This window comes from Lonchura striata, chromosome 3, assembly GCF_050655825.1.
Source record: "Lonchura striata isolate lonStrDom1 chromosome 3, ASM5065582v1, whole genome shotgun sequence".
In the NCBI taxonomy this organism is placed as follows: domain Eukaryota; kingdom Metazoa; phylum Chordata; class Aves; order Passeriformes; family Estrildidae; genus Lonchura; species Lonchura striata.
This window is the reverse complement of record NC_140705.1, coordinates 6437334-6451115: the sequence shown is the minus strand read 5'-3', so window position 1 is coordinate 6451115 and position 13782 is coordinate 6437334. Positions and strand designations below refer to the sequence as shown.

The 13782-nt window shown below is 48.1% G+C and overlaps 1 protein-coding gene across 4 annotated transcripts in view; it reads left to right on the top strand.

Moving 5' to 3' along the window:
- The window catches only part of TNFRSF21 (TNF receptor superfamily member 21), a 35080-nt gene extending 26320 nt beyond the window's left edge, over positions 1–8760 (top strand). For all 4 annotated transcript variants that reach the window (XM_021529761.3, XM_085574438.1, XM_021529762.4 and 1 more), the window contains exons 5-7: positions 3651–3704; positions 6249–6468; positions 7317–8760. In XM_021529761.3, the coding sequence (XP_021385436.1) occupies positions 3651–3704; positions 6249–6468; positions 7317–7546 (504 nt within the window). In that variant the 3' untranslated portion in view covers positions 7547–8760. The remainder of the gene's footprint in view (positions 1–3650; positions 3705–6248; positions 6469–7316) is intronic.
- Positions 8761–13782: the final 5022 nt, after the last annotated feature.

Here is a 13782-nt window from a genome sequence, read left to right as displayed (position 1 = left end):
CGATCCCCTTAGGGTGACCTGAGCCAGCAGTGAGCTCCAACGTGTGCTGGTGTGTCCTACATGAGCCCAGGAGGGATGGATGCATGGATGGCTGTGCTGTCTGGGATGCCTTTGGCTCTGCCCAGCATCCCGGGTGCAAAATGGAGTTTCCCATCTCTCTGCACGATCCCTGTGTCGTAAGAAAGCACTGACGTCCCCAAGGCATGGGTAAAAGTTGTTATTGAACACTGTAGTTCTCAGATGGCAAACCAGTGCCGTAAACACATTTCATCCCACCCACTACTGCACCCTTCTCTTAAATCCTTTATCTGGTGTCTGCCTTCAACTGTAAAACCTATGGAGGCAAAGCTGCTCTCTCCTGTAGTGCCCTGTTCCCTCGACAGCCTTTCATGCTCCGAAATCCAAATATTTACATCCCCTGATAGGAATAGGGGAATTAATGAGAGTCTCTGGAGTGTTACAGCATGAGGCAGGAACATTTTCCTTCAGGTGAGGAACAGCTCTGCTGCAGACTTCCCTGCTTTTATAGCTGTGGGAGATTATGCTGGTTTTGCATGGCGCTGGATGAATTTAGGTTAAACCGAGATTAGCCCTCTGAATCATTTTGCTCGGGGTTTTTTGCAGCTGAACCAGAAAATATAGTGAGTACAGAAACTGTGGGAAGGTTTTTTAAGGGTGCATTTAACTCACAGGGTTCCTGTTAAAGCCTGGCCCTGGCCACAAATATTTGTTGGACTCAAGGTTTGCAAAATCTGTGCCCTCTCAGGCAGGTTTGCCAGACAGTGGCAAGCCTGGGCACTGCTTATCAGGCACAAGCACATCCCAAATTAGTGGTGCTGACAACAGAAATAGGGGAAAGAGTGGGGTGGAAGAAGGGAGAAGTTTCTCCCTGCCATCACAGCAAACTGCAGTTCTCCATTTTTTGGGGTTAATATCAGAAAAACTGATTTTTACCATGGGGTAACGAGATGATTTTTTTTTGTGGTGCATAACAGCATTTTGCAGCTACCAAAGGGGCTCTGCACTCACCTGCCCTGGCCTGGGGTGGAGCTGGCATAGCTGGGCCGCATTGGCTCTCCTGAGTGCCCTGCTGTGAGCAGTGCTTTAAGCTCTTATCGTTTTATTTATGGCTCTGCTGGCCTTGGCTGAAATATTTCAGGGACTGGATGGAAGGGAAGCAAACAGCCTCGTTCAGGGCATTCAGCAGCACAGCCTCAGCAAAGCTGAAAAACAAACCCAAACCATGAATAAGGGAGATGTTGAAAGTGGAGAGGGGAAGCCTACAACCCCAAGCCTAGCAAGGTTCAGTTTTGTGGCTGATTTTGTGCTGCATATAATCCCATGAGTCAGCAGATGTGTCAAGGCTGGGGCTGGTGTGAGGTTAAGCTGTGGGGTTTTGGGGTATTTCAGAGGAGAAGAGGATGTGAGAGCAGCCCCATGTCCAGGCACGTGGCTGTGGCAAGGCCTCGTGGTTCTGTCTCTTGCTCTTTCACAGGTCAAAACCCTGAGGGGGAGGTCAAGAGCCTGGAGCAGCACTCCTCAAACTCAGTCCCTGTCAGCTCCCACCCATCTCCTTCACTTCCTCTTGTGGCAATGCAGGACTGGGCTGGGCCCCATAATTAGGAATTAAGTTTGTGCTGTGTTCACGTGCCAGCAGTGTAGTGAGAGTAAAGCTGTTGGATGGATTTCCCAGCCATAGGGGCCTGTGGTCTGAGGGCTGGGAAGTGCTCAGGCAGCCAGGAAAAGAACAAAATTGCCTTTTGGAGTTGCATCAGGTTTTATTTGAGGCACAAAGCTGTAAGGTGAAGTGGCCAGAGCCCTGGGGAAGGTGTAGGGCTGGCTGGGTTTTGCTGGAGTGGGCATAACTCCAGGTTTGCTCTAAGCCATGACTTGATTTTCAGCAAACTGACATTGGGTTTGAACTATGCTGAAGAATGTGCAATAAACAAAATGTAATAATTCATAAAGTAATGCAAAGAGAAACAGCATAAATGCAAAAATATAAATCTTACATATGCAGTGATATTGAGGTTTCCCTAATATGGTGGTCACATCTCCTGGGGTCTGTGTTTGCAGTGTAATGGATTTGGGAGCATAAGAGGAAACTAGAAGATGGTTTCTTCTGCTAGCCAAACTCAGTATTGACTAACTCAGCCTGTAATTGTGTTTGGAACCTCTTCATCAGGGTTTCGTCACCTCTTCATTATGGTTTGAGTTGAAAAAGTGAGTGGGCAAATCCACAGAATGGAGAAGCCAGCAGAGGCTCTCCTGGAGAAATTATCTGCTTGAGAAGTGCTCAGCCCGCAGACAGCCGGGGCAGGGCTGATGGGGAAGAGCTGCTTCCTCTGTGGGTGGCTGCAGTTTTGGTTATGGCATCTAAACCCTGCCCAGACCCAGCATTGCCCATCCCAAGTCATGTGAGGCTTGACTTGAGCCCACTTCCCCAGAGCTGCCTTGTGTTAAGGGAAGAGGCTCCACCATAGAGAGGGGTTGAGCATTCTCCTGCAACCACAGGGTGAGGTGAAGGGCACAGAGAGGAAATTTGGGCTTTCCCACCCCAGCATCCTCATGTTCTTCCTATCCTGGCAGGGGACATGCCTTCTGCTCTGCAGCACCACGCACCATCACTGCCTTTCTCTGACACCTCACTGAGAGCTCATGGCCTTGCCAGTGGTGTTTAACCTGCCAGGGTCTGTCTGTCTGCCCCCAGGAGGGACCCCCAAACACCGTGAAGCTCATGATCCACAGAAATCCTCCCTACCCCTGTGGAGTCCACAGCAAGAGCATTCCACACCAGCACCACTCTGCCTGCGGCATCACCTGTGCCCACCCCGCTCCATGTGCCGGGGTTTTTCCTGCTGCATTCCCTACGGAGGCACAACAGACCTGGGAATAAGGGCTGGTGTCAGTCGGGTGTCATCTTCTGGCAGGGAATCTGGGAAGTGACTGCCTCGGTGCTAAATTTATCCCCCCCACATGCCGGAGGGTGCACAGCCGCCCCCAGCAGCACCAGCCTGCTTTGTTCCCTCCTGGTTGCGGCAGGAGGAATTGCTGGGAAGCATCGCCTGAGGGATAGGTATTTTTTAGTGCCTGCTACTGCTCCTTCCTAATATTAGCACAGCAGCTGCAGTTTCTGTTTGTCTGAGCGAAGCTTTTATTGCAGTACTGTAAAACGGAGGCAGCAAATGGGACCAACCCGTTCAAACAGAGCTGGTGAGAGCAGCTGGGAGAGAAAACAAAGCCAAGCCTGTGTCTTCTCCTGCCCCTGTCCCCTTCTGTGCTCTTCTCTTCCTCCTGCCCCATCCCTTTCTGTCCCTTTTTCTTCCTTTTACGAAGGGCCTTCAGACACCCTGAGCTGCTTAGAGCATCCTCCCAGCTGCACTGGGATCCAAGAGGATGCTGGTGCTTGAACAGCAGTCTAAAGGGCTGCAAGTACACAGGAGATTTTAGGAGTTTTTTTAATTAATATTTTTAGCATGGAAAATCTCTTGGTGTAGTGCTCAAAAAAAGAAAAAAACCTAAAAAAAATAGCTGGCAGAGCACCTTTGATGGGTTGTAGGAGGGTGCTGTTGTGACAAAGCCACTGCAGTGTCTTTGGTTTCCGTGCTGGACTGTGCATCTAACAGTGTCCCACGTGTCTCTCTTTGCAGGCACAGATGCAACCCCAGTGGCAAGCGCAGGAGCCCAGCAATGAGGACGTAAAGGTGAGAAATCCCATAGCTCTGGAAAGGCAAAAGGGGGGTTGCAATAGGGTTTTTTGTTTTTTTTTTCCCCAGCCAGAGCTTGGTTTCACCCAATCACCACCATTCATAAAAATAGGAATGGCCAAGGTGGTTTCAATGCAGTGAGTCACAGGCTATGAATAGTGTGTTTTTACACCTATTCCACAGGCTTCACCTCACAGCAACCTTTTGCATTCCCTGGTCTTTCCAAGCCCTCATTCCCAGTTGCTTTCTTCCCATGGTTTAAACATTAACACACATCCAAGCATCCTGTTTGCTTTGCCTCAAACTTGCAACTGTTCAGCTATTTGGAAAGCCTTGGGCTCCCGGGACAGCTACAGTCAAATAACCTCAGGTGATTTTGTCTTTCCTAGTGTGTTTTAGCAGCTGTTTAATTAAACTTCAAATGAGTTGGTTCTGGGAAGACAGAGCTGGGGCAGCTGTCTGCTCCCTGCCCTCCCTTGGCCAATTATTGCTCAGTCATCAGTCTCCTTTTTGGGAAGGGGTGGCTGGGGTTGTGGTTGAATATTAGGTAGATGAGCTGCACAAGGAAAAATTAACCCCTAAAGCCTGTGTTATTTTTAAAGGGAATATCAGAGTATATTACAGTTTGGAAAGTGGCCAGCTGCTGTCCTGGTCCTTCCCTTGATATTCCCACTTAATGGCCATAGCTGATTCTTCATGATAAGCTGTACTGGAAAGGGAATTTCAGAGGAGAAAGCAGATTCTTTTAATTAAAAATTAAAGCTGACTTTTATTTTTAACATGCCTATTGCATAATGCACTGTGCTAGAACAAATCCTCCCCTGTTTATTTTCAATGAGGGGAGAAAAAAAACCCTTTTATTCTACCAGGAACAGGATTCAATGTTAATTTAATGTGAACTAATGGGCGTCCCAGCAGACATGTGATTTGTGGGTGGCGAATTCCTCAACACAGATGAGGAATGTTCAGGCACATCCATGCTGGTGCGGAGGTGGCTCAGCAGCTCCCTTTCCCACAGCCTTTAATCCCAATTTCGCATTTCATCCCTGAGTTGTAGGCAAAAGCCTGTTAGCAGGAATATCTGATCTTCCCTCTGTAGAAGAAAACAGGGTTGTGAAATGCTGTTGGGAGGGGGAATTGCATGGGCACAGGGCTTGCAATTCTTTTCCCTGGCAGGTCAAGCAGGGACATGAGGTTGGGGACAAAGGTTAAATATTCTCTTAAAATAACCTGTTTAGAGGGAACTGGTGACCTGAAGAAGGGCCCAGTCTGTCAGCCAGGGATATGAGGATGCTGGCCCAGGCATCTCATCCCTGCAGTGTGTGGGAACTAGAAATGCTCTGCTTGAGATTTGTGCTCTGAGGGGATGTTGAGAGGCAGAGGAGGGTAGATATTGTTTGCTACTGTCATGGAGGTAGGAGGTTCCAAGAAGAAACATGCAGAGTAAAGTCAAATTAGGAAGCAGGTTCACACCAGCACCCAAATTCGCAGAATCATAGATTTGTTAAGGTTGGAAATAACATTTAAGATCATTGAGTCCAATCCTTAGCCCAATACTGCCAAGTCCACCATTAAACCATGTCCCCAGCTGCTACATCCACACATTTTTTTAATGCCTCCAGGGATGGTGATTTCACCACTTCCCTAGGCAGCCTATAACAATTCCTGACCACTCTTTTGGTGAATAAATTTTTCCTAATACCCAGTCTAAACCTCCCCTGGCACAACTTGAGGCCATTTCATCTTGTCCTGTCTCTTGTCACCTGTCACTTGTCAAATGGTGCTGCTTTCCAGAGTAGCGCTTCCCAGCAGTGCTTGCTGCTCCTGATGTCTTTGGAACTCTGGAGCTGAACATTTGTCTTTGGCTCACATCCAGGACAGGAAAAAGCAAAAGCATTTGGGTGACACTGTGGTCAGTGCCAGCTCCTGCCTGTCCTTCCTTTCTCTGAACTTGGAGACTGGTGGGATAGACTTTTCCATCAGGCTTTAATGGGATGCTCTTGGGAGCAGGGGTGAGATGGGGCGAACAAATAATTAATTTGATGTGGAGCTGGTCAGTGGAGCTGTCAGAGCCATGTGATGCACTGGAGATCCCATGGAGGGTCTCACAGCCCTCGTCCTGCTGCCTTGGTACTGGCTGGAGCTGTGGAACCAGCTTTTAGCAAACAACAGGTGTGGAGCAGGTTTTGGGCATCATCACCTCTTGCCCCCAAGAGCTGTGTTTTAGGTTTTAATAAACTGAGTCTGAGAAGGAGAGCCTGCCTAAAATGCTGAGGTTGCAGCTGCCATCCTGGTGCAGTGGTTGCTCCTCCCAGGTGTCCCAAGGGTTGTGTGTTGTTACCGCTCCTGCCTGATGTGCCAAATGCCAGTGCTGATGTCCACCCTGGGTCATCTCCTGTGCCTGTTGTGGGCCAGCAGAACAGGTCACCCCTTGCTGAGGGTGGGCTGGAATGTTCTGAAAGCCAGGGTGCAGGGGGGTTTGGGCGTTACCTGTCGCGTAGCATCCCCCCAGTTAATTTTCCCTATTTCCTTCCCCCAAAGCTGGAAGGTGACAAGCTGGCGCTGCCGGTGAGCCCCAGCCCGGTGAGCCCCGCGCCCACGCCCAGCCCCAAGCCCCCCGAGGCGGCCGTGCTCACCGTGGAGCCCTCTCCTTCCGAGAAGAAATGCTTCTTTGTGGACGAAGCCGAGCCTCTCCTGCGCTGCGACTCCACCTCCAGCGGCTCCTCCGCGCTCAGCCGGACAGGCTCTTTTATTACCAAAGGTACCAAAACCAGCCCAGGGGCAGAGTGGGAGGACAGAAGGGACACCATGGCATGTCCCATGTGGTCAGCACATGTGGTAGAGCTGCCCAACACAGGATATCATTAAAGTAAATAAATGGGAAAACTGTCTCTCCAGGAGAGAGATCATTCCTGAGCAGAATTAGTTAGTGTTAGTGTTAGTGAAGATGATAAAGACTTGAGACAGAAAAAGATCTTTAAAGGCTTTTAACTCTTTGAAGTTCTGCCAGGGAAGTTGTAGCATCACTGAGTTTTTGGGGCTGTTTCTCCTGACTTTTGGCTCTTGCATTGGCCTGTGCATTTCTGCATGAAATTAAACCAGAAAATGTAATTTCCAGACTGATTCTCATTTGGGTTTTTTTTTAAATTTTTTTTCACTTTGGTCCTCATCATCCCCCTTTGTTTTAGGGGCTTTAATTTACTCCATTTAACTTGCTGCATTTAATTTCTGATGAAGGTGAAACACTGAGCTCAGTCAATTTACCAAATTTATACTTGAGTGTGAAAATAAAGCTGACCCAACAAAAACAACTTGAAAGAGCAGAATTCAGCTTTTTTGGCTCCTTTCCTTCCCTCACTTTTTCAAATTGGCCATTCAGCATTTACAATGCTGTGTTTGCTCTTGCAGGATCCTGGCTGAGATGCCTCGGCAGCACTGCCTTCCCCATCTTCCCTCATCCCCATCACTTGTCACCCTCCACCTTTTCCCTCAGTTCTCCTTGTGGCATGTCCCTCTCCAGAGGTGGCATCAGGAGATGGGCTGAGAACAAGCTCTGGTTAGCAGAGGTTTCTTGGGGAGTTTTGTGACCATTCCCCTTTCCTCCTACAGAAAAGAAGGACACCGTCCTGCGCCAGGTGCGCTTGGACCCGTGCGACCTGCAGCCCATCTTTGACGACATGCTGCACATCCTCAACCCCGAGGAGCTCCACGTGATCGAGGAGATCCCGCAGGCCGAAGACAAGCTGGACAGGCTATTTGAGATCGCTGGAGTCAAGAGCCAGGAAGCCAGCCAGACCCTCCTGGACTCTGTCTATAGCCACCTTCCTGATTTACTGTAGGCACTGGGTCACCGCACGCTCTCTGAATATCTGCTAGAGCTAGCTTGGCACTCGTTAAGATGACCAACAATACGCAGGCGGGATTTTTTGTAGAATATACGGCCAGTATTTTCATTGAGGTGTCCTTGGTTTTTGGAGGGGGTGCAGTTTGCCAGCGTTGCCCCCCTCCACTGTAACTCTATCGCTCAGTCCAAGTCTTTGCACCCTCTGCCCCCTCCCCAAGCCTCTCTTCTCCTTGTTCTCATTCCAATCAGATCAGCCGATGCACTTTAAAAAAAAGAAAGCAAACAAAAAAATCCAAAACCGCAGTTAATGAACTGAAAGATCACGAATCTGGTGTAATGTAACACATGAAATTGGGGATTGCTTTGTAATCCCCTTCCTCTGTCAAAGCTGTTGCTCGGAGTGACCATGCCCCACCATTTCCCTTTGCCTCAGGGCAGTAAATGGCAAAATCACGCAAAAATCCCACCCTAATTGTTGCTGGTTACTGTCTTTTAACGCAGCTAAGCTTCCCACTCAAGCTGACTTTTTTTTTTATGTACTCGTTTGGCTCATATCCATTGCTGAGATTTTACTAGCACGGTTATTTATTGTATGAATTTCACCCGGACAACGCATCGCGCTCCCAATACGCTACAGCAGAAGCGCTTAAACCACAAGGAAAAGGGTCAAGCCCCACCAACCTTCAAGGCAGTGGAAAGATCCTTTGCCTCCAGTTGAATGTAAGGAGTTACCCTGCCTTGCCACATGTGGGAATGGTGGGGCCCCGAAGGGAGCCGGTGCTGGACGTGGGGAGGCGAAGGCCACCGGTGGTCCCGCTCTCCTCGTGCTGTAAGACTTAAACCAAGCTATGCTTTTACACTCGTGTCTCTTGTTTTTTATACAGATGTGGCCGATAAGTTCTCCGAAGACCTTATGTGGTCTCAATAGTCTCTTCAAATCACACTTCACTTTTTATTAAAAGAGGTCAGGGGTGGGGGGTATGGGGGACAAAAAAGCTGCATCGTAAGAAGTCTGTCTGATTATATTTGCAATTATTATGCTCCCATAACGAACAGTCTGTACTATGCTCAATTTGAAGAAATAATGGTATGAGGGTGGCATGAGCTGCCCCTTGGGAAGGGGTGGGAGTGGGGGAAGAGGGGAATGAATTGAAAAATTGCCTTCCAGTGTACTAATTTATTAATAAATACTAGGTGTTTGTTACTTGACATTGTGTTAACCTCCTTAACAGCTGCCCAGGGGACACCTGGGTTGGGGCAGGGGCTTGTTTGGGGTTCCCATGGTGATGAGGGGGATTTTGGAGTTTGGGGGTCATGAGGAGGTAGCTTTGAGGTCAAAACGTGATTGCTTTCTGTTGGTAGCACTGCCTTGAGTCCCCACAGTCACTGCTGGAGCTCCCAGCAGGTCCCCTCCCTGTGCTGGGATGGGGGACCTGTGCTAATCCCTGCAGCACTGACAGATCAGATGGCTGATGGGGCTTCCAGGGTTGGTTTTTGCAAACTCTCAAAGGCTTTGCGGGCATTTTGGGGAGCCTGAAGTATTAATTTAGCAGGAAGCAGCTGCTGTGCTGAGTCACTCTCGAGCTAAGGTCTTGCAGTCACAGCATTTCTGTCAGTGCTACATTGCCCATGTCCATAAAGTCTGCACTTCCAAATAACTCATCCCTTGTTATTCTGTCTACAAATTGAATCCTTAATGGGACAAATGCTTGGTTTATAAGACTGTCATTTTGTTTACTTGGCTCCAGAGTGATATTCTGTTACCAAGGGTGCTGTGTTTTCCTTCTGGCTGGCACTGGAAATTGCTGGTCCAGGACTATACATAGGTACACAACTGAAACTTTTCAACACATGCACAGATGAAATACAGTGTCAAATAGCAAGAGCCTTTATTGGGAGCTCTGGGGTGGAGTTTTCCCTTGGTGGCATTGAAACATTTAGCTCTCAGTGCCTGCAGTTCTGAGGTGGAACCAGTATCAGCCTGTTGGCAAGAGGTGTTGGGACCAGTGGTGGTTGATCCACCTGGGCAAGAATTGGTAAGGGAAGGGTAGGTATGCAATTCTGGGCTCAGTCAATAGTTGGCTTACCAGGTTTTTGGAACAAATCCAGCTGGAAAGTTAAAAATTGTCCTTTTCTGGTCTGGGTTCTCCCAGGTAAATGTAAGCACTTACACTGGGTGTAAGCACTACAGCCATCATGCCACCCTCCCAGGGAACCACCAGCCCCACCCTGCAGCTGCACTTCTGTCCTGGCAGCCACTTACATTTTCTGATGGGCTTTGAAGTTTGTAAAGCAAAAAGAAATATAGTCCTGGAAGAGGGTTTAGTCAGCTGAAGAGACACCACGAAGCAGAGGTGTTGTGGAGGTGCCTTGGCCTGGAGCTGCTGAGGAGGCATAAGGAAGCTGTTTGGTCCCTGGGCTGTTGATGGCAGGTCATGGAACTGGTCAAGACTTGGCTCTGTCTGTGCTTTGCACACTTCCAGCATGGTTCTTTTCTTTGATTGCACCTGGATATTGACCTTTTCCCTGGCTCTGTCATTTCAGATTTCCAACTTTTTGTTGTATGCATATGTATACGTGTGTACAATATATTTATGATATGTTTATCAGTACATTATATATTTAGATAAACTACATACATATTTTAATATATTGTGCTATTTCTATATTTACATATTTTCTTATATTATTATTAGGTATTTTTATAGATGTATAGTATATAAATATTTTCTGTCTCTGTGGGTGTGTGGGGAAAAAATATCTGAGAGCAGCTGAGCCCCACATATGGGCAGGGTATTTCCTGGCAGCATGGGTGGTGTGAAAAGCCACAAGCCCTGTGCCCCCACTCTTCCTCTGAGCCAGCTCTCTTAAGCCTTAAGAAAATAAACCAGGCAGGTGGGATCAATGGGTTCATGACCTGGAGGCATAACTCTGTGGCAGCAGAGATTGTCCTTGTTCTCATCTTTGTCTTACTCAAGGCATTGTGGGCAATGCACAAACTCTGATGTGCAGCTCAAATGGGTGAAGTCTTTGGCTAAAAAGGTAAAGGTGTAAATATAAAGATCTTTATAAATATATGTAATATGCATAAAAGTGCATTTTTTATAAAATCTGCATTGAAAATGTACTTAAGAGTGCATTGTAGGCGGGACGTGGGGTTTGCCCCTTGCCTGGCCTTGCTCAATCATGGTGTTTGAGGGGTGGGATTTGGGTGCTGGGGTGGCAGTCCTGGGTGGTAGTGCCTGTGAAATCAGAGGGCACAAGGAAGCATGATGAAGGCACATCCTTCTCTGTCTGCTGTGGGCATCTCGCTTCAGAGCAGAGACCCAAATTTCTGGTGTGGGTTGCACAAAACTTTTGCTGCCCGAGCCCTGCTTGCAAGGGCTGGGATATGAGTGGTGACATTGTATTTAGGGTGACAGTGTTTGCTAGACAAAGCCCTCCAGAGATGCCTCCAGCACAGCCTGGTGTCCTCAGGATGGACTGACTCTGCTGATCAGGGCCTTTTAATTCCTCCAGTGCAAATGAGCATTGGGATTGTATTTTTAAATTCTCTTTTCTTTTTTTTTTACCCCGTGAATTGCAGGTGCTCTCTGCAGAAGAACAAGACGTCTTGCGTACTTTCCTCCTACCTTAGCCAAATTGCAGTTTATCTTCGTGGGGAATTAATTGCAAGTCTCTGGGTGTGGCTGCTTACATCCCGCTTGGAAAAGCTCCCTGGGGTCTTCTGGGAGGTCACTGACCCCTCTGGCTCCCTGTCTATCAGCCAAACCTCTGAGGATTGCAGCAGTGGCTGTAGGAGGGGTGGTCTGGGCAGCCTTTGTGTGAACAACCTCTGGGGACATGGGAGGCGATGCTGAGGGTGTCCTGGGGGTGTTGTGGGATGTGGGGGATATTTGGGGGTCTGTGCCCATCACTGGGGCCACAGGGCCGAGCTGTGCAGTGTGTGGGAGGGAGGCAGGTTGGTACAGGCACAGCTCACCTCAAAATCCTCCCCTGACATCACCTGGCCACAAACTTTACACCATGAAGGGTTTGTAGCTGTTTGTTTCTCCTCTTGGACTTTGCTCCTGTGAGTGCCTCGAAGGGGAAGTTTCCAGGGCAACTGGTAGGAAATGGGAAGATGGAGGAGAAATAGGATGAAGAATCATTTGTGTACTCATTAAGTACCTGCCTGATGGCAACCCCTGAGGTGTTTATCACACCATTTAGGATGCGGCTGCTGCTTCTCTGTGTGAGTGTCCATGAGCTTTATAGTTTCTTTTGGGATACTCAAATTTAATTTTCCTTACTTTCTAGGGTGGAGGGAGCTGGGTAGATAATGGAGGACCTGCCTGTTGGGGAAGCTGTGGGTGTTTCTGGCATCTCACAGTTGTTGCACCATGCCCCAAGCCCTTGTAGCCAGTGCACACTTGTGTCTCTGCTCCTGCTCCCCAGTTTCTGCTCCAATCCCCTCAGGGCTGTCTGCTCTCTGCCCTCTGTGGATGAGATTAACTTCACCTGGATTTGAAGGGAATAATCTATAAGCATGCTGGTCTCAAAATACATTTCTGGGCACAGGAGCTTTTGCCAGGACCTGTGAGGCTCAGCAGGAAACTGTGACTGAGGCAGGACATTAATCTGCCTGACTTTGTTTCTGGCAGCTCTGATTTTTCCAGGTTAATACTTGGCAAGAATGATACTAACTAAACCATTGATCTTCCAGGGTCCTTCAATAGCTGATGAATGCTTTTTGTGGCTTCTTCTCTTACTGATAATTTATTTTAAGAATAACAAGCTGTCTTGCCACTCTCCCTGGTGAGCAGAGCTTCAGGTGCCTTTCTACTGAGGCTGGCAGTGTTATTGTCATTTTGCAAGTGGGGAAACTTGAAGGACAGAGATCAAACTCCCCATAAGCAAACTGATCAGAAAAAAATTAAGGGTGAATTTCAGAGAAAAGTCCTACCCCAACAGCTCCCATACCCCCAGAAAAAGGAGAAGGATGGAGGCAATATTCCCAAATGTTCCAATGCTCCCAAACCATGCTTTCCATTAATTAATATGCCATTTAAGTGAGATTTTTGAGCTGAGAATAAATCTATGGCCATTCTGGCTCCCTGGTTAAATCTTGTGTCTTGCCCCATCTCATTAAGTGCAGCTGGGAGGAAGGTCCACTTTCAGAGCTGACACAACAGGCCTGTCTTCTATCTTCAGTCCCTGTCCCACCCAGAGAAAGCCACTCACTCCTGCCTTTTCCCCCAGCCTGTCCTGTCTCCCCAGAGCAGGAATGCTCTTTCTGCCCTGTGCAAGGGACATGGCAGTGATGTCCATAACAGTGATGGAAGAAAGACACAAAATTGGGGCATGGAGCAATTTAACTTCATGAAGCAAAACAACTCCAGGGAGCCAGGGAACTCACACCTGAAAATCAGAGATGTCCACAAGTGGTGAAAACACAGTTTTTTCCTCCATTTGTGTTTTTTCTCCTTTTCTTCCTTTCCCAAGGACCTTCCTCTGCACCTGGACATAATTTCTGTGGCAGGAGGATGGTGGAGCAGGGACTGGCAGTGATGGGGAAGAGGATGCCCTGATGCTCTGCCAACTTCCAGCACAGGTATCACCACCAAACTGACCTGTGGAAAGGGAGCATCCACCTGCCCTCTGCTCCCTGGATGGCCCTTCAAGCAGGCTGGCAGCCTGTGAGTTGTTCTGAGCTGAAATTAGGCATGGGAACCACCCAAAAACTTGAACAATCTGGACAGTAAAGATGAATTAACCCACCCCTATTAGTCACATCCCCTAAGGAGGTGCAAGAATGGGACATTAATCCTTTCCCTTACCCCTGCTGTTGCCATCTTAAAAAATTTCCTTATAAAAATTATATTTAAACCTGAAAATGGTTTTCCTCTTTCCCCCCCCCCCCTTTTTTTTCCTATCACCTCTGCTTTCTTTTGCTCAAATACATGGGAAGTTTCCTCTAATTAAATGTATCTGTGGACAGATAATCCTTTTTTGCTCAAGTGTCAATATGGTCCTTTAGCTAAACTAAATATTTTCCCTGCTTGATATTTATCCACCCCTGGCTGCCTCTTGGCTCCTTCCTGGAGGTATTTGAAAACTGTGATCCCATTCCCTCGCTTTTGTTTTTAATTTTTCTGGGCTCAGGTTTTCTCAGGGTTTTGTGTCATGCCTGGGCACTTAGGAGGTTCCCGTTTTGCTGCTGCTGCTGTGGACCTCAGACCTCCTTGGTAC